An 18,524-nucleotide genomic window follows, 5' to 3' on the forward strand; every position below is an offset into this window, starting at 1 on the left:
GAGACGATGGGGTTTTCTAAATATACAATCATGTCATCTGCAAACAGGGACAATTTGACTTCCTGTCTTCCTATTTGAATACCCTTTATTTCTTTCTCTTGCCTGATTTCCCTGGCCAGAACTTCCAATACTTTGTTGAATAGGAGTGGTGAGAGAGGGCATTCTTGTCTTATGCTGGTTTTCAGAGGGAATGCTTCCATTTTTTGCCCATTGAGTATGATATTGGCTGTGGGTTTGTCATAAATAGCTCTTACTATTTTGAGATGTGTTTCATCGATACTAGCTTATTGAGAGTTTTTAGCATGAAGGGGTGTTTAACTTTGTCAAAGGCCTTTTCTGCATGTATTGAGATAATCATGTGGTTTTTGCCATTGAATCTGTTTACGTGATGGATTACATTTATTTTTTTTCAAGGATTAATTTAATTTTTAAAACAAATACAAGTATTGATTTACTCTTCTCAACTTGACAGTCTGCCTGTGGTATAGCTGTCAGGTAAAAACATATATCTTTACAACACTGTAGTCCCAAGTTAAAAACAAACAAACAAACACACCATTTCACAGAAAAGAAACAACATGAAAACAGCTCAAGAAATACACTAATGAGCAAAAATGTATGGGGAAAGAGGAACATGTAGTTTTGACTTAACTGAAGAAACCAAGAAGAAACTGGTCTACGTATGTAAATGTGCATCCTGGAAAGGCAGGTGTCAAGATTTTAGGGTAGGAATCTATATGTCTTGACTCTCCCCTATTTCCTGAGTAAAAGTGACCTCTTTCAGTATTTATACTTCATGGCTCAGACACCTACCTCATTTGGCTCTGTGTCTTACTCACTCTAGCCTCTACTTAAATGAGTCTGAAAAATTTGGTGATATAGCATAAGGAGAAAAATAATCACACATAATATTTTCATTTCTGTAGCTAGTTTAGATCAAGGTTTGTTACTAGAAAATTCCTGAAGAAAATTTCAACATTAGGTCTATGGCCTTGCTGAACCAAGCCCCCCCCCCCCCATTAATATTTAGAAAACACTCACTGTTTGGGCTAATAGCATTATTGGTGGTACCTATTATATAGAGGGATACCTGAACAAAGTCTGTCTCAAAACCAGCATTAAATCACTCTCAGGTTGAAAAGAAAAAAAAAGGGGAGTCTAAAGTCACAAGAAGTAAAGACATACCTAGGACTCTTGCTTTCTGGATCCACATTTCCTTCAGGGTCTTTGTCATTTTAAATATTCTCTGACATTTGCCACACTTGCAGGATATTGTCTTCTGATACAGAACAAATCACCCAAGATTCATTGGGATTCCAGGAGAAATCAGATATCTTGGCAGTGTGACCACCATGAATAAACAACAACACTGGTGGCCCATCTTCTGCATCATCTGGGGATTGTTCCTCTCCAATTTTACTTAAATCCCAGACATTCATTCTGTGATCAGTACCACTAGAAGCCAAAATAGCCTCATTGTGAGGTGACCACTGAACCTGGAATATTTCATCCTTACGTGACTCAAAGAAATGTGACATAAGTTTCAGATTTTTCAGATCCTACAAGGCAACAGTCTTATCAGCTGATCCTGTGGCAAGAATGAACTCAGAAAGGCAGTTCACTTCAGCAGTGTGAGCGTCAGCTAAGTGTCTTGGTTTGGAAGTATTATTTGAACGAGTATCCCAAATCATAAGTTTCTGATCATCAGCAACTGACACAAACAGAGACTCATGGAGCAGATGCCAGGAAACATCTTCTACTACTGCTGTATGCCCTGTAAAGATGGTCTTCACATCCACCACTTTTCCCTCCTTTGGAACAGCACTGATGTCCCACAGGCAGATGGTGTGATCATCAGAAGCACCAAGTAAGTGCCCACTGAGATTTGGGTTCCAAGAAAGCCCATAGCCTTCCTTCTGATGTCCACGGAGACGCAAGTCTGGGTTGCACTCTCCAGAAAGATCTGGTTTAGAAGGATGTTTTGTATAGTCGAAGACAAGAACATCACTGGAAGGAGTCTTTGTTGTGATGATACAAGGATTCTGGGGCACATAATGGGCCCTGTTTACTTCTCCTTCATGGTTGATCTTGATTTCTATTTCAATTTTTCCACTAACTGAATGAAAACCTCCAAATTCTCTTTCTCACTGTCATAGTATGATGCATCACACTGAGCATCATCATTAGGGAGTTGCACACTGACTATAACAAGACAGTTTTGTACATCCGATGTGAGCGTCCCCAGGACAAGTCGATGAATGCTGAAATCTTTCCCTTCTGGTCTGGTTACACCTGGAAGCCACTGGGCAGTTAGGCTGGGCCACTCCGGAGCCTGCGTCATCACCAAATCATAAAGAAAAGGGGTGTTCTTTTTCCATATTTTGTACTCCTTGTGGATCACTCGTTCTTCCACTGCATCATCGAAGGCTGCTTCCTTGTCTGCCATGGAGAGCAGGCGAGCCAGGGGAATCCTGGAGTCGAGCATTGTGGGAGGGGCAGGGAGACTGCGGGCTGGATTGATTTGCATATGTTGAACCAGTCTTGCATTCCAGGTATGAAGCTGACTTCGTGGTGGATAAGCTTTTTGATGTGCTGCTAGATTTGGTTTACTAGTATTTTATTGAGGATTTTCACATTGATGTTCATCAGGGATATTGACCTGAAATTTTATTTTTTTGTTGCGTCTCTGCCCGGTTTTGGTATCAAGATGATACTCATAAAATGAGTTAGGGAAGATTCCCTCTTTTTCTATTGTTTGGAATAATTTCAGAAGGAATGGTATTAGCTCCTCTTTGTACATCTGGTAGAATTTGGCTGTGAATTCGTCTGGTCTTGGACATTTTTTGGTTGGTGGGCTATTAATTACTGCCTCAATTTCAGAACTTACTATTGGTCTATTCAGGGATTCGACTTCTTCCTGGTTTTGACTTGGGAGGGTGTATGTCTCCAGGAATTTATCCATTTCTTCTAGATTTTCTATTTTATTTGTATAGAAGTGTTTATAGTATTCTCTGATGGTAGTTTGTATTTCTGTGGGATCAGTGGTGATATCCCCTATATCATTTTTTATGACGTCTATTTAATTCTTCTCTCTTTTCTTCTTTGTTAGTCTTGTTAGCAGTCTATGTATTTTGTTGATCTTTTCAAAAAACCAGCTCCTGGATTCACTGATTTTTTTGAAGGGATTTTCTGGTCTCTATCACCTTAAGCTCTGCTCTGATCTTAGTTATTTCTTGCCTTCTGCTAGCTTTTGAATTTGTTTGCTCTTGCTTCTCTGGTTCTTTTAATTTTGATGTTAGGTTGTCAATTTTAGATCTTTCCTGCTTTCTCTTGTGGGCATTTAGTGCTATAAATCTCCTTCTACACACTGCTTTAAATGTGTCCCAGAGATTCTGGTACATTGTGTCTTTGTTCTCATTGGTTTCAAGAAACATCTGTATTTCTGCCTTAATTTCATTATTTATCCAGTAGTCATTCAGGAGCGGGTTGTTCAGTTTCCATGTAGTTGAGCGGTTTTGAATGAGTTTCTTAATCCTGAGTTCTAATTTGATTGCACTGTGTTCTGAGAGACTGTTTGTTATAAATTCCATTCTTTTACATTTGCTGAGGAGTGTTTTACTTCCTACTATGTGGTCAATTTTAGAATAAGTGTGATGAGGAGCTGAGAAGAATCTATATTCTGTTGATTTAGGGTAGAGAGTTCTGTAGATGTCTATTAGGTCGGCTTGGTTCAGAACTGAGTTCAAGTCCTGAATATCCTTGTTAATTTTCTGTCTCACTGATCTGTTTAATATTGACAGTGGGGTGTTAAAGTCTCCCACTATTATTGTGTGGGAATCTAAGTCTCTTTGTAGGTCTCTAAGAACTTGCTTTATGAATCTGGGTGCGCCTGTGTTGGGTGCATATATATTTAGGATAGTTAGCTCTTCTTGTTGCATTGATCCCTTTACCATTATGTAATGGCCTTCTTTGTCTCTTTTGATCTTTGTTGGTTTAAAGTCTGTTTTATCAGAAATTAGGATTGGAACTCCTGCTTATTTTTGCTTTCCATTTGCTTGGTAAATATTCCTCCATCCCTTTATTTTGAGCCTATGTGTGTCTTTGCACATGAGATGGGTCTCCTGAATATACACACTGATGGGTCTTGACTCTTTATCCAGTTTGCCAGTCTGTGCCTTTTAATTGGTGCATTTAGCCTATTTACATTTAAGGTTAATATTGTTATGTGCCAATTTGATCCTGTCACTATGATGCTAGCTGGTTATTTTGTCCACTAATTTATGCAGTTTCTTCATAGTGTCGGTGGTCTTTACAATTTGGTATGTTTTTCCAGTGGCTGATACTGGTTGTTTCTTTCCATGTTTAGTGCTTCTTTCAGGAGCTCTTGTAAGGCAGGCCTGGTGGTAACAAAATCTCTCAGCATTTACTTGCCTGTAAAGGATTTTATTTCTCCTTCGCTTGTGAAGCTTAGTTTGGCTGGATATGAAATTCTGGGTTGAAAATTCTTTAAGAATGTTGAACATTGGCCCCCACTCTCTTCTGGCTTGTAGAGTTTCTGCCGAGAGATGCTTTTAGCCTGATGGGCTACCCTTTGTGGGTAACCTGACCTTTCTGTCTGGCTGCCCTTAGCATTTTTTCCTTCATTTCAACCTTGGTGAATCTGATGATTATGTGTCTTGGGGTTGCTCTTCTCAAGAAGTATCTTTGTGGTGTTCTCTGTATTTCCTGAATTTGAATATTGGCCTGCCTTGCTAGGTTGGGGAAGTTCTCCTGGATAATATCCTGAAGGATGTTTTCCAACTTGGTTCCATTCTCCCCGTCACTTTCAGGTACACCAATCAAATGTAGATTTGTTCTTTTCACATAGTCCCATATTTCTTGGAGGCTCTGTTCCTTCCTTTTTATTCCTTTTTCTCTAAACTTGTCTCCTCGCTTTATTTCATTAAGTTGATCTTCAGTCTCTTATATCTTTTCTCCTGCTTGGTCGATTCAGCTATTGATACTTGTGTATGCTTCACGAAGTTGTTGTGCTGTGTTTTTCAGCTCCATCAGGTCATTTATGTTCTTCTCTAAACTTGTTATTCAACTTAGCAATTCGTCTAACCTTTTTTCGAGGTTCTTAGCTTCCTTGCATTGGGTTACAACATGCTCCTTTAGTTCAGAGGAGTTTGTTATTACCCACCTTCTGAAGCCCACTTCTGTCAGTTCGTCAAACTCATTCTCCAGTTTTGTTCCCTGCCTGTGAGGAGTTGTGATCCTTTGGGGGAGAAGAGGCATTCTGGTTTTTGGAATTTTCAGCCTTTTTGCACTGGTTTCTCCCCATCTTTGTGGATTTATCTACCTTTGGTCTTTGATGTTGGTGACCTTCGGCTGGGGTCTTTGAGTGGACGTGCTATTCCTTTCTGTTTGTTCGTTTTCCTTCTAACAGTCGGGCCCCTCTGCTGCAGGTCTGCTGGAGTTTGCTGGAGGTCCACTCCAGACCCTGTTTGCCTGGGTATCCCAGTGGATGCTGCAGAACAGCAAAGATTGTTGCCTGTTCTGTCCTCTGAAAGTTTTGTCCCAGAGGGGCACCTGCCAGATGCCAGCCAGAGCTCTCCTGTATGAGGTGTCTGTCAGCCCCTACTGGGAGGTGTCTCCCAGTCGGGATACACGGGGGTCAGTGAACCCACTGAGGAGGCCGTCTGACCCTTAGCAGAGCTTGAACGTTGTGCTGGGACATCCGCTGCAGTCTTCAGAGCCATCAGGCAGCGATGTTTAAGTCGCTGAAGCTGCGCCCACAGCTGCCCCTCCCAGCAGGTGCTCTGTCCCAGGGAGAGGGGATTTTATCTATCAGTCCCTTACTGAGGTTGCTGCCTTCTTTTCAGAGATGCCCTGCCCAGAAAGCAACAATCTGCCAGTCTGGCCACAGCAGCCTTGGTGAGCTGCAGTGGGCTCTGCCCAGTTTGAACTTCCTAGTGGCTTTGATTACACTGTGAGGGTAAAACCTCCTACTCAAGCCTTAGTAATGCATCCCAGGTTGATCTCAGACTGCTGCTGTGCTGGCAGTGAGAATTTCAAGCCGGTGGATCTGAGTTTGCTGGGCTCTATGAGGGCGGGACCCACCGAGCCATACCCCTTGGCTCTCTGGCTTCAGCACCCCTTTCCAGGGGAGTGGATGGTTCTGTCTCGCTGGCGTTCCACATGCCACTGGGGTATGGAAAAGAAAACTCCTGCAGCTAGTTTGGTGTCTGCCCAAACAGCCGCCCAATTTTGTGCTGGAAACCCAGGGCCCTGGTGGGGTAGGCACTGAAGGGAATCTCCTGGCCTGCAGGTTGCAGAGACCATGGGAAAAGCATGGTATCTGGACCAGAGTGCATGGTTCCTCGGGCTTAGTCCCTCACGGCTTCCCTTGGGTAGGGGAGAAAATTCCCCAACCCCTTTCCCTTCCCTGGTGAGGTGATGCTCCACCCTGTTTCAGCTCACCCTTTGTGGGCTGCACCCACTGTCCAACCAGTCCCAGTGAGATGAACCAGGTACCTCAGTTGGAAATGCAGAAATCACCCGCCTTCTGCGTTGATCTTGCTGGGAGCTGCAGACCGGAGCTGTTCCTAATGGGCCATCTTGTCAGCAATCCTCAGTACATGTCTTTAAATCTGATTGGGGCTCTCTCCCCCTTAAGTTTTTAAATGGCTTCTCATCACTTAGAAAATAAAATTCTAAAACCTTATCACATTATACTTGGTAATCTTCTGCCATGATCCATACCAGACAACTGTTTTTTAAAATGCTCTGTTCTTTCTCATACCTGTGTGCTTGTACATGTGGTGTTAGCTTTGTCCTGAAACTTGCTTTCTCATTTCTTCCTACAGATAATTTCTTCTCATCCTTCAAGATTTAACATATTGGATAGTATACAAAAGCTAATGTTCCTAAATTAATAATCCTCTTAAACAATAAGCTTAAAAGGAAATATGCAGGATTAATAACCTTTCTAAGAGATAGGAAAGAAAATGTGAATAAATGGAGAAACATGTGATCAGGATTGGAAAAATTGACTGCAATAAAGATGTGAAATATCTCCAAGTTTAAAGCATTTAATATAATCCTAGGCAAGGTTACTATATCTCTACCTGTCTACATACACAAATATTTTATAAATTATTTTTAACTGAACTTTTATTCCAAAGTTCATCTGAAAGAATAGACATTCAAGATGCTTCGAAAATTCTGAAGAAAAAAAGAATGAGTAAAGATTTGTCCTGTCTGATGTTAACTAATTGGAAGTGTTCTCCTCCTTTTTAGCTAAGGGGTAGGCACACGATGCAAGTCAAGCCACTCCTGTCTGTATCACTGCGTTCCTGATCATTTTTTTGTTACATGTGACTCAACACTGGATAGATTTTTCAGCCTGTTTGCAGGGTAAGATTAGGATGAACTGCCATAGGACTTACAATAGTGGCATTTGCAGATTTCTCTTTGGGGTCAGTCTTAAAGCAGTCTCCCCCAAAGTGTGGTCCTGGGGATCAGCAGCATCAGCATCACCTGAAAACTTGCTAGAGATACAAATTTCAGGCTCTCTTTCAGACCTCCTGAATCAGAAACTCTGGCTGGGTCCCTGCAGTCTGTTTTACAGACCCTTGATGCACACTGAAGTTTGTGAACCTCTTTCTTAAGGAAAGAGGTTGTCATCCTCCAAAATAGCTGAAACAGATATGCCAGGCTCCCGTGACACACCATCCATAGTAAGAGGCAGTGAAAGGAGAAAGCAGGTTCACGTATTAGCCCTAAATTGAAATTCATGTGGCACGCTTCCAGTCACAGGTGTTACATTTCAATCCAGCCATTCCTCACATAGGCAGCTCCAGGGTGTGAAGCAGCTGGAATTTATTTAATTGACCATAGTTAATGAGGCTCCCAAATAACTCGGCTAGAAAGGTCAGCTAGTAAATAAATTAAATATTTCCTGCTGGATCATCTGTCAGTTGATATGAGTTTGTGATTGTCAAGAGATGGAACTCTTGGACCGAATACAAATTTGGCAAGGTAAAGCTGCTGGGGGAAAGCCTGCACCATCAATCCATAAGTAGTTTTTAAATCATCCTTGGTTTTTTATCATCTGAGCCACTCATCGCCTCATTAACTCTATTAGTATAGAGTTCACACTGTAGTTAGTTTCCCATACCTTTTATCTTCATCAGAGGAAAACACTCATTCCCTCTAATACCCTTTTATGGTAGTACTTTTCCCTCTAATATTCAGAGTCTCTAAGAAATTGAATATTGTCACTAAGAAAAACACTTCCTTGTGCAGAGTGATGGACAAAGATTCATTTGGACAGATTTAGAGGTATTTAAAGGCAGGCCGCCTTTTTGTTTTTTGTTTTTCAAGATGTTCTGCAGGGAGGGACTAAGCTGAGTGTAAGCTGAGGCATACCTCTCTGGTGCAGAATTTAAACCTCAAAAAACTCAGTAATCATAATGTTACCAGTAAAGGGTCTTGATTGCAAGTTGTCCAGGTTCTTGGAGTTTTGAACAAAGAATTAGACAAAACACACAGCCAAGCAAGGAAAGAATGCCGCAACAAAGAGATGTATTGAAAGTGAAAGTACACTCCGCAGTGTGAGAATGGCCACAGCAGTGCCACAAGGGCCACAGATACAGAATATTCTTGGGTCTGAATACCCACTAGAGGTTTTCCATTGGCCACGTGGTGCTCGCCTCATGTAAATGATGTAGTGGCCCGCAATCAGTCTGATTGGTTGCGGAAAGCAGCCAAACAGAGGCTGCAGTGAGGTTACAAAGGTTACACTCCTGTGCAAATATCTGATTGGTTGTGGACAGCAACCAGTCAGAGACTGAAGTGAAGTTACGAAGTTGCACTTCTATTCAAGCATGTGATTGGTTGCGAAAAGCAACAAATTAGAGGTACTTTCAATTTCCCATTTGCCATGCAGAAAATGTGAGGGTTTGCAAAGGGAGTAGCCCCTGGTTCTTTTGTTACTTAGGCATGGAAAGTTAGGGTTTTCCTTTCAATTTAGTTCTAGGAATTCAGTGTGAAATGACTTTAGGTTCCCTGTCTCCAGACTCTATTCTCTTGCCTCAATAATATAATATTTCAGTGATCACAATTAGTTTTTGAAAAGCCACAATGAACAAAATACCAATTTCTAAAATAAAGACAGGATCATAACAATGCTGGATTCAGTCCTATCAGATCCTCATGAGGCAGAAGGAAGAGTCAGGAATACTGATCCTGTCTCTTAAAATCGCAGGTAAGTGAAGTATAAAACTAGGACCATATTCACCTGATTCATAATATAAAATTGTATTGGTGTGTATAATATTAATATTCTCTTATTTTCTCTTTTTCTATTTCTAGGAAGATACTGACATCTCCATCATGCTGGCAATATGCTGTCCTGCTTAACCGATTCAATTATCCTTTTGAACTGGAAAAGGATTTACATTTAAAGGGTTATCACACACTCTTTCAGGGATCTTTACCCAACTATCCTAAATCAATGAAGTGCTACCTTAGCAGAACTCCGGGCCGAATCCCTTCAGAAAGACACCAAATTGGAAACCTGAAAAAATATTATCTCCTAAATGCTGCTTCCCTTCTCCCAGTATTGGCTCTGGAATTAAGGGATGGGGAGAAGGTTCTGGATCTGTGTGCTGCTCCTGGAGGCAAATCAGTAGCTCTGCTGCAGTGTGCTTGTCCAGGTAGTGTGCTTTTCGTTCAGTATTTGACAACTTTTTAATATCCGTATGTTACGGAGAATTTTGAAAGTATATATGGGGAGAAACATAAGATTGAGTTTGCAAACTCGGGAAGCTTGAAAACTAGGACAATATGGAGAATAATGGAAATTTTTGCAGAGGAAGTCAGTATAAATAACATTTTTTTCAGCAACTTAATTCTAGCAGGTGATTGGAAATAAAACTTCAACATTTTGCAAATACAGATCTGTCAGATGATATGAATGCTCATAAGCCGGATAGGGTTTTTTTTTGTTGTTGTTTACCTTTATACTTCAGAGTCTTATATAGATATCCTTGTCATACTTCTCTGCAACAGAAACATGTACATTTAAAATAATTTTTTGATGTCAGTAGAATATAAGGTTCCAAGGCAATTCTTTCTGGTAGAAATATAATGCGAAGTACATATATACCCTTAAATATTTAAGTACTTACATTTAAAAGGTAGAAAGAAACAGGTGAGATTAATTTGAATAATACATTGAACCTGATACATTCAAAATATTATTTCAATATGTAATCAAAATAGAAATTATGAGATATTTTACATTCTCATTTTTTTACAGGTCTTTAAAATTGGTTACTTTACAGTTACATCACATTTCAGTTGAGACTAGCCGCATTTCAAGTGTTCATAGTCACATGTGAGAAGAGAGTCTAGTATTGGACAATCCAAAAAGTCTTTTCAGGTCACTTTTTCATTACCATTATTATCAGAACCAAAGTGATACACAGTTTTATAAATGTTTGTTAAAAGTAACAAGTCAACATTTACTATAAATTTTTTTCTTAATGATTTTTCTTTTAAAACTAATTCTTTTTTGTCCGGGCACGGTGGCTCACGCCTGTAATCCCAGCACTTTGCGAGGCCGAGGTGAGTGGATCACGAGGTCAGTAGTTCAAGACCAGCCTGGCCAAGATGGTGAAACCCCATCTCTACTAAAAAATACAAAAAAATTAGCCAAGCATGGTGTTGGGCACCTGTAATTCCAGAATCCCAGCTACTCAGGACGCTGAGGCAGAGAATTGCTTGAACCAGGGAGGTGGAGGTTGTAGTGAGCTGAGATCACACCACTGCACTCCAGCCTGGGCAACAGAGCGAGAGACTCCGTTTCAAAAAAGCAAAACAAACAAACAAACAAAACTAGTTATTTTTCTTTTAAAACTAATACATGTTTCCCTGAATAAATATTACTTACTACTAGATGAGGCAGAGTTGAGCATCAAATCTGTCTGGTTTTTGTGTGATGATTCTCTCTTTATAGATGCCAGTGCTGTTCATACAGATAAGATGATGAACTGGGCGTGGTGGCTCATGCCTGTAATCCCAGCACTTTGGGAAGCCAAGGCAGGCGATCACTTGAGCTCAGGAGTGCTAGACCAGCCTGGGCAACATGGGAAAACCCTGTCTCTACAAAAAAATTGAAAAGGTTAACTGGGCAAGGTGGTGCATGTCTGTAGTCCCAGCTACTCAGGAGGCTGAGATAGGAGGATTGCTTGAGCCTGGGAGGTGGAGATTACAGTGAGCTGAGATTGCACCACTCCATCAGCCTGGGAAACAGTGAGATCCTGTCCCAAAGAGAATTTTGTTACAGTTGTTTTACTGATTCTTCAGACTCCTGATTTATAGCCCCAGATCACATACAGGTCTTTCATCAAGCATTATTTTAATAATCTATTAGGTAAGCACCATTTAAGTCCATTTTTGATTTTGTTGAAAGCAAACGACGTGAAACCATCTCAATTACAAAAGGCAGTGTTGGCCTTTTTTTTTTTTTTTGAGATGGAATCTCGCTCTGTCTCCCAGGCTGGAGTGCAGTAGTGCGATATCAGCTCTCTGCGACCTCTGCCTCCCAGGTTCGAGCGATTCTCCTGCCTCACCCTCCTGAGTAGCTAGGATTACAGGCATGTGCCACCATGCCCGGCTAATTTTTATATTTTTAATAGAGATGGGGTTTCACCATGTTGGCCAGGCTGGTCTCAAACTCCTGACCTCAAGTGATCTGCCCACCTCGGCCTCCCTAAGTGCTGGGATTACAGGCGTGAGCCACTGTGCCTGGCCGACCTCACTTTCTCAGCCAAGACACTGATGTGTTGAACTGCCCTTGTTTGATGTTCTGGAGATTTCTACACCCTGGCACATTGTGTCATAATAGGATTCTAGATGTGTGGGAGGCTTGCTTGTCATTTGTAAAGTTGGTGAAGGGCCGTGTGAAAGGAGATGCCCCACTGGAGGGGTTCTCCTCCTTTAGGAAGTTGATGATCTGAAAATGGCTTCTTTTGAAACTGTCCAAGCCTTCCTGTCCCTTAGAACAGGGTGTGTATCCCCAAGGCCTGTATGTTCCAGTTTGAAGACTGCTTTTATACTTTTATATGAGAGCATTCCTTGTTGAAATAGATTTAAAATTATTTTATGAGAAATGTGAATCTAGTTGTACTAGGCCTTGGTACAAATATATCAGTTAACTGTATATTTAGGAGGAAATATGCCCAATGTTTTAGAGTTCTGGTTAAAACTCAGCTATTGAAGCTTGCTGTATTTTAGAATAAGAAATCACAACAAAAATATTATTTTACAAGTTTACCTCATTATTTTTATCATTTAGGCTGAAGTTTTGTGGAGTTGTATGTTGTAAGGAGCACTTATTTTTTCTTCTAAGTATAAGTTAAAAGGCTTATACTAATTAATTCTGGATATGAATTTCAGTATTATAAAGGATGGAAGGAAAATGTCAAATGTGGTTACCATGAAGAGAGGGCATTTTAATCCTAAATTATCCTCATTAGTAGGCTATAAATATTTTACACATTTATGGTAGCAAAGTTGATTTGATTAGGAATCCAAAGGCAAACTGATATATTCTAGGAGTTTGAAGTTGAGAAGAATCTTCCTGTTCTTATATCAAGGGCAATGAACTACAGGCAGTGTTCCAAGTAAAGTAGCTTTTCATCTAAGTAGGACTAATGATAATGATTTACTAAGAAGTACAGATGTCTTCATGCTGATGCTTAAAGCCCAAATTAGGTTAGCTACAGTGCTTGAATTTGGAATGTAGAAGCAATGCTAATCAAAGCTTTTATAAGCAAAATGTAAAATGATGGCTGCACTAAATGTGCATTTGTACACCAAATTTCTTTAGATCAGTACTGGCCTTTATTCTGGGCCAAGAGGCTCATGGCTTTGAATGATTACAAAGCTTATGTTTCAGGATGATTTAAAAAAAAGAGTCTACTTTCTGTTGGTCCAGCTGCTCTCACCTGTTACAACATTGATGGACTGACCATGGTTTTTGTCAGCATAGCCTTTTTAATGTCCTGGTCTTGGCAGAAAAAGAGCAAACAATATGGGTTCTAAATGGGAAAACATCAGCATATTAACTAAGGATGACCCAGCTTGGTGGAGTGTCTTAGTCAACTTTCTGGCTGAAGCCTATGTCCTTCTAGGCATGAAAATCTCTTTGATGTCAGTGATAACTTTTTTGGTTTTTTGAGACAAGGTCTTGCTCTGTTGCTCAGGCTGGAGTGCAGTGGTGCGATCTTGGCTCACTGCAGCCTTGACTTCCTGGGTTCAAGCCATCCTCCCTCCTCAGTCTTCCAAGTAGCTGGGACTATAGGCCACATGCCACCATGCCTGGCTCATTTTTGTATTGTTTGTAGAGATGGGGTTTCACTGTGCTGCCTAGGCTGGCCTCGAACTCCCGGGCTCAAGGAGTCGGCCTGCCTTGACCTCCCAAAGTGCTGGGATTACAGACGTGAGCCACCACACCTAATAGTGATAACTTTTTGATCTCTGATTAGTATAGAAGACTGAAAAGACTGCTTTCTTTGTTAATTGCTTTTGCTGTCCTCCCTGCTTCTTCATCTTTAGTCCTTTTTCCACGTTCTACAGGTGTCACTTTCTCTTTTCTCTTCCCCTGCTCCTTTTCATTCTTCAGATTATACTTCAGGATTTAACTTTCCTGGAATGCCTTCTCTGAACTCCCTGCATTAGGTGCATCTTTGTGGTAATGAAAATAATAACCATTTTGTAACACTTCGTATGTGCCAAGGCCTGTGTTAATCACATTGCTTAAATCTCTGCTTTTCAAACATTTTTTTAGTAGTCTCTGCTTCCAACATCTTGTTTTTTAATTATTTTTTCTTCCTGTAACCTTCTCCCAGCATCTTTTGTTATACCCCCATATATAAGTCTTCCTAAAGTCCTAGAGCTCTGAGGAACTGTGACTATCACTGGTGACCATTATTTAACTCTCCAACTCTGTGAGTTGGGTATTATTATTCCCATTTTAAAGAATTATCTGAGACAAGGAGAAGTACCAAATTGCCTAAGGTAAGTGGCAGAGCTGGGATCTGAACTCAGGTTTTCATTGTTGTAGTTGTGCTATTGACTATTCCAGGGTCTCCCAGTAATACAAATGCTGACTTCTGTAGCATCTTTTGTGAGTCTCCTGGAGCACAGGGACAGATCCTTCAGATCCTTTTTTTTTTTTTTTTTTTTTTTTGACATAGAGTCTTGTTCTGTCGCCCAGGCTGGGGTGCAATGGTGTGATCTCAGCTCACTGCAATCTCTGCCTCCTCAGTTCAAGTGATTCTCATGCCTCAGCCTCCCAAGTAGCTGGGATTATAGGTGCATTCCACCACACCCAATTTTTGTATTTTTAGTAGAAATGGGGTTTCACCGTGTTGGCCAGGCTGGTCTTGAACTCCTGACCTCAACTGATCCACCTGCCTCGGCCTCCCAAAGTGCTGGGATTACAGGTGTGAGCCACCAAATCTGGCCCAGATTCTTATTTATCTTTGTGTCTGCAGCACATACCACTGGCCTAGTCCATAACAAGTCCTTAATAAACCAGAACCTCAAAGTGGTTGTACCCTCAAGTGCATTTTATTCTAATGTCAACCACATTTTAACAAATTCGTCATCACCGTTTTGTTCTTTTGTGAATTTGTAACATTGCTTCCAGGTAAGTTTAAAGAAACTTAACATTATCCTTTGCAGCACTTTTTTTTACAGGTAATCAGGCATGAGTAGGGCAGGAGAGAGTAACCCCCACCTACCAGGAATGTCAGGCAACCATCAGGCGATGATTTGGCAGTTATTACACTGCCTCTCTAAAAATGATCATTGGCAGCCGTGCCCGGGAGAGGCAATTTCCTGATGCTGCACAGTTGTCACACTAAAGTGATAATTCACCACAGGCACCAGGGAGAGGCAATTTCCCAAACAGATAAAAACATTTGAAATTGGTCATCAGCTTCCAATAAAATCTCAGGAATTAGGCAAGTGAGCTCAAGCATGTGCATCAAGAGACAAAATGGCAGAGTATGACCTTCTGGGGCCATTCCACTGAAAAGGGAAGAAAGCCTCAGGTGAGCATGCATACAAGTTTCTAAACACACTGTGCGTGCTCACCTCCCAAGTGTAAGGAAGGCACTGCTCACGTGGGGAGCTCACCCTTAAGGAAGAATAAAGGAAGAGGGGTGCAGGACGCCAGAAGTGGGCCAGCATATAAAGTCCTAGGATTAAGGTTAAACGGGCACTTGACCTCCAAAGTACTCGCCTGGGTCTCTTCCAGGTGAACTGTCCTTTCTTTCTTGCTCTAGAGCTCTTGAGTAAACTTCCACTCCTGATCTTAAACTTGGCTTGGTCTCTTTTTCTGCCTTATGCCCCTCAGTCTAATTCTTTCTTCTGAGGAGGCAAGAATTGAAGTTGCTGCAGACCCATATGGATTTGCTGCCCACTAGCACTTTTAGTACACAGGACAGTATCATTATTCCAGTTATAATACTGAGGGGAGCATTGAAAATGATCATAAATTATAGCTTATGGCTCCAAAGAATAATTGGAAAAACTGGAAGGAAGGCAAGATTATTGTTTTTAAGTTAGGTCTATTAAAATGAATGAATGAATGAATGAAACTACCAATTTCAGTTTCTTTCCTTGGACCAAAGATTGCCATGTACAGATGCTAAATCCTCAGGAATTTGTTAAATTTGCCCTTTTTCCTGTTTAAATGAAAAAAGTATTAAGATTTTTTTTGTTTTTGACAAGCACAAAATTGTCTCAGTGTAGTGTTAGTATATATGTGAAACTTGCATTGTGACACTTTATATTTCTTATTTTTAAAAAGTTTAACCAACCTAAGACCATTTCAAATAAAATCTGCATCTAAGCAATAATTCTGCTGGAAGCTATTTTAAAATGCTGACTTGAGAGTCTTGACTCAGACTATATACAATTTAGTGAAAAGCTGCCCTGATTTTCAGTTGTAATAATTTAAGTATTCATTATTATAATGCCATGCTTCAATCAAGTCATCTACATTTAGTGTGCACATACTAAATGCAAGGCATTGGATGGTATGTGTATAGAGGTAAGGGATATAGAAATGATGAAGACTTCTGTTTCCTGTGGTGTGACAGACTGGGTGCCCTAACCAACCCCCCTTAAGAAAATAACTAAAAATGTAGGATATAATATTAGACACATTTTTTAATGCTTAAATTATCTTTAAATACTCAGTGGCCAAAATCTAAGAGATAGTGGGAACCTTGAAGGTAAATTGTGTACTGAAGCTGGCTTTTGACTTGGGAACATTTGCTTAACATGAAAAACTTACATGTTTTTTATTGCTTCATGAGAGTGAAGGAGTATAAAACAAAGCCAGAGCCTACCCAAGCAGAGCATCTAATAGAAGATTCATTTTCATCAAGCTGAGATTCGGAGTGCTATACCCTCCATATAAGGTAAACCAGGAAGAAATTGTCCTCTCCAGATGACTGCAAGGAAAACTGCCTGTCTTCAGCTTTGATGCTGGGAGAGGAGAGAAAATACCCTCTGAAATCATTATAGTGAAGTTGCAGAACACTGAAAATAAAGAGAACTTAATAGCAACCAGAAAGAATGGAGAGCTTAGTTTCAAAGGGACAGTGGACAGAGGGTTGACACTTGAGGGTAATAAGAGAAACCAGCATTCAAAGGAATATAAAAGATGACTGTCAATCCAGAAATATATCCAGTCAATAATGCTCCTGAAGAGCAAAAGCGAAATAGAGAAAGAGAGAGAGATTAACAGTTCGTCACCAACAATTCTGAAGGATGTGCTTCAGGAAAAAAGATAGTCATCCAAGATGGAAGATAGGAGTTAGAAAAAAATGAAGAGCAAAGATGGGATATTATGTGGGGAAAGTCTAACCATCCTTGGCTATAGAAGACCATGTTAATGTTTTGTGGTATCAAAAAATGTAAATCCAAAGAAAACCCAGATATACAATAACAGTAGCATCTAAAGCAAGAGTGTTACAAGATTCTTGCATCTTTTAGGAAAGTTGGTGAAAATTGACTTAGCTTAGAATTTTCTTAACACGTGCATATTAAAGGTCTTTTGGGTTACCACTAAAAAAGTTGAAATAGAATATGAAACATTTAAACTAGAAAAAGAGGAAAATTGAATGAAAGATGAGTAAGACCTCTTTCCTCTGAGGCCCTTAGTATTTGATAGGCAGTGGTGGACATGGCAGGAGTGACTTTGGGGGTTATCTTGTGGACCCAGCTTATGCATCACTACAGATATGGTTGGCTTCATCTTTACTCCCGTCCCTCACCTCATGGCTGGAGCCACTTGAATTGTTTCCAGAGACTGGAGAAACCCTAGCAAAGGCTCATGCCATTCATGCAGTTGTCTGCTGCTCATGCTACCACTGCCACAAATTGAAGAGCCTCCCGATGAGTGCCAGCTGACAAGCAGAGATCACCTCACCTGTGTGCTTGCAATACTTGGGCTTGGGTACTGCCTGGTTTTTTAAGCAGGTGCCCGAAGGGGTCAGGTACACAACCCCAAAGTAGGTAGAAGTTATCAACTCTTGGTGTGGACTTTAACCAATGAGAGAAAGAGACAAAAAGCAGCCAGCCAATTGTTCTTCCTCCTTGCTGCACTAACCTCCAGTTCGTAACAAGCCTCTGTAATTTCAAACTGTAGAGTTGCCCTGAGAGACTGACCGAAGCTGTAGACAGCTTGACTACAAATCCTCCTGTGTCTATCCTGCTCCTTCCATGATTTACTTCCTTTTTTCTCTCACTTTTGCTTCCTTAGAATTGCACCCTGTCCATACCATGAACTTCTGTCTTAAATTGTTTTCTAGTGATTTCAGGCTAAGGCAAGGGCTCTTAGACACCTATTTAAGTTCCATTAGCGAGTCCTCCAAAAGATATCCAAAATAAACATGAAAACTAGCTGTACAGATGTGCTTTAAGATGATTTTCTGCTCTTCTTCTCAACAAAATTGATGCCACCTCCTGGGCTCCTTCCCTATAGAAACATAGAAATATGGAGCCCTGGGCTGGGCACGGTGGCTCACGCCTGTAATCCCAGCAATTTGGGAGGCCGAGGCAGTTAGGTCACCTGAGGTCAGGAGTTCCAGACCAGCCTGACCAACATGGCAAAACCCCATCTCTACTAAAAATACAAAAATTAACCAGACATGGTGATGTGCACCTGTAATCCCAGCTACTTGGGAGGCTGAGCCAGGAGAATCGCTTAAACCTGGGAGTCGGAGGTTGCAGTGAGCCGAGATCATGCCACTGAACTTCAGCCTGGGCAACAGAGCGAGACTGCATCTCAAAAAAAAAAAAAAAAAAAAAAAAAAAATGGAGCCCTGGTAGTAGAGAAGGTAAGCCATACATAGAAACACCTCTCATATGAGATAAATAAGAGAAGTACAGAGTATGTGTGGGAAATGGAATAGTCCATCAAGTTTGATAGAGCACAGAGCATACTGGGGAAA

At 40.8% G+C, this 18,524-nt stretch overlaps 1 protein-coding gene across 12 annotated transcripts in view; it reads left to right on the forward strand.

Moving 5' to 3' along the window:
- Positions 1-18,524, forward strand: part of NSUN3 (NOP2/Sun RNA methyltransferase 3) — a 219,540-nt gene that overhangs the window by 12,430 nt on the left and 188,586 nt on the right. For 11 of the 12 annotated variants that reach the window (XM_021933955.2, XM_021933954.2, XM_031662949.1 and 8 more), the window contains exons 2-3: positions 1,269-1,867; positions 9,358-9,701. In XM_021933955.2, coding sequence (XP_021789647.2) covers positions 1,731-1,867; positions 9,358-9,701 — 481 coding nt within the window. In that variant the 5' untranslated portion in view covers positions 1,269-1,730. The remainder of the gene's footprint in view (positions 1-1,268; positions 1,868-9,357; positions 9,702-18,524) is intronic. The other variant, XM_003893821.5, reaches the window with a different exon arrangement.

This window comes from Papio anubis, chromosome 2 (assembly GCF_008728515.1).
Source record: "Papio anubis isolate 15944 chromosome 2, Panubis1.0, whole genome shotgun sequence".
Lineage (NCBI taxonomy): Eukaryota > Metazoa > Chordata > Mammalia > Primates > Cercopithecidae > Papio > Papio anubis.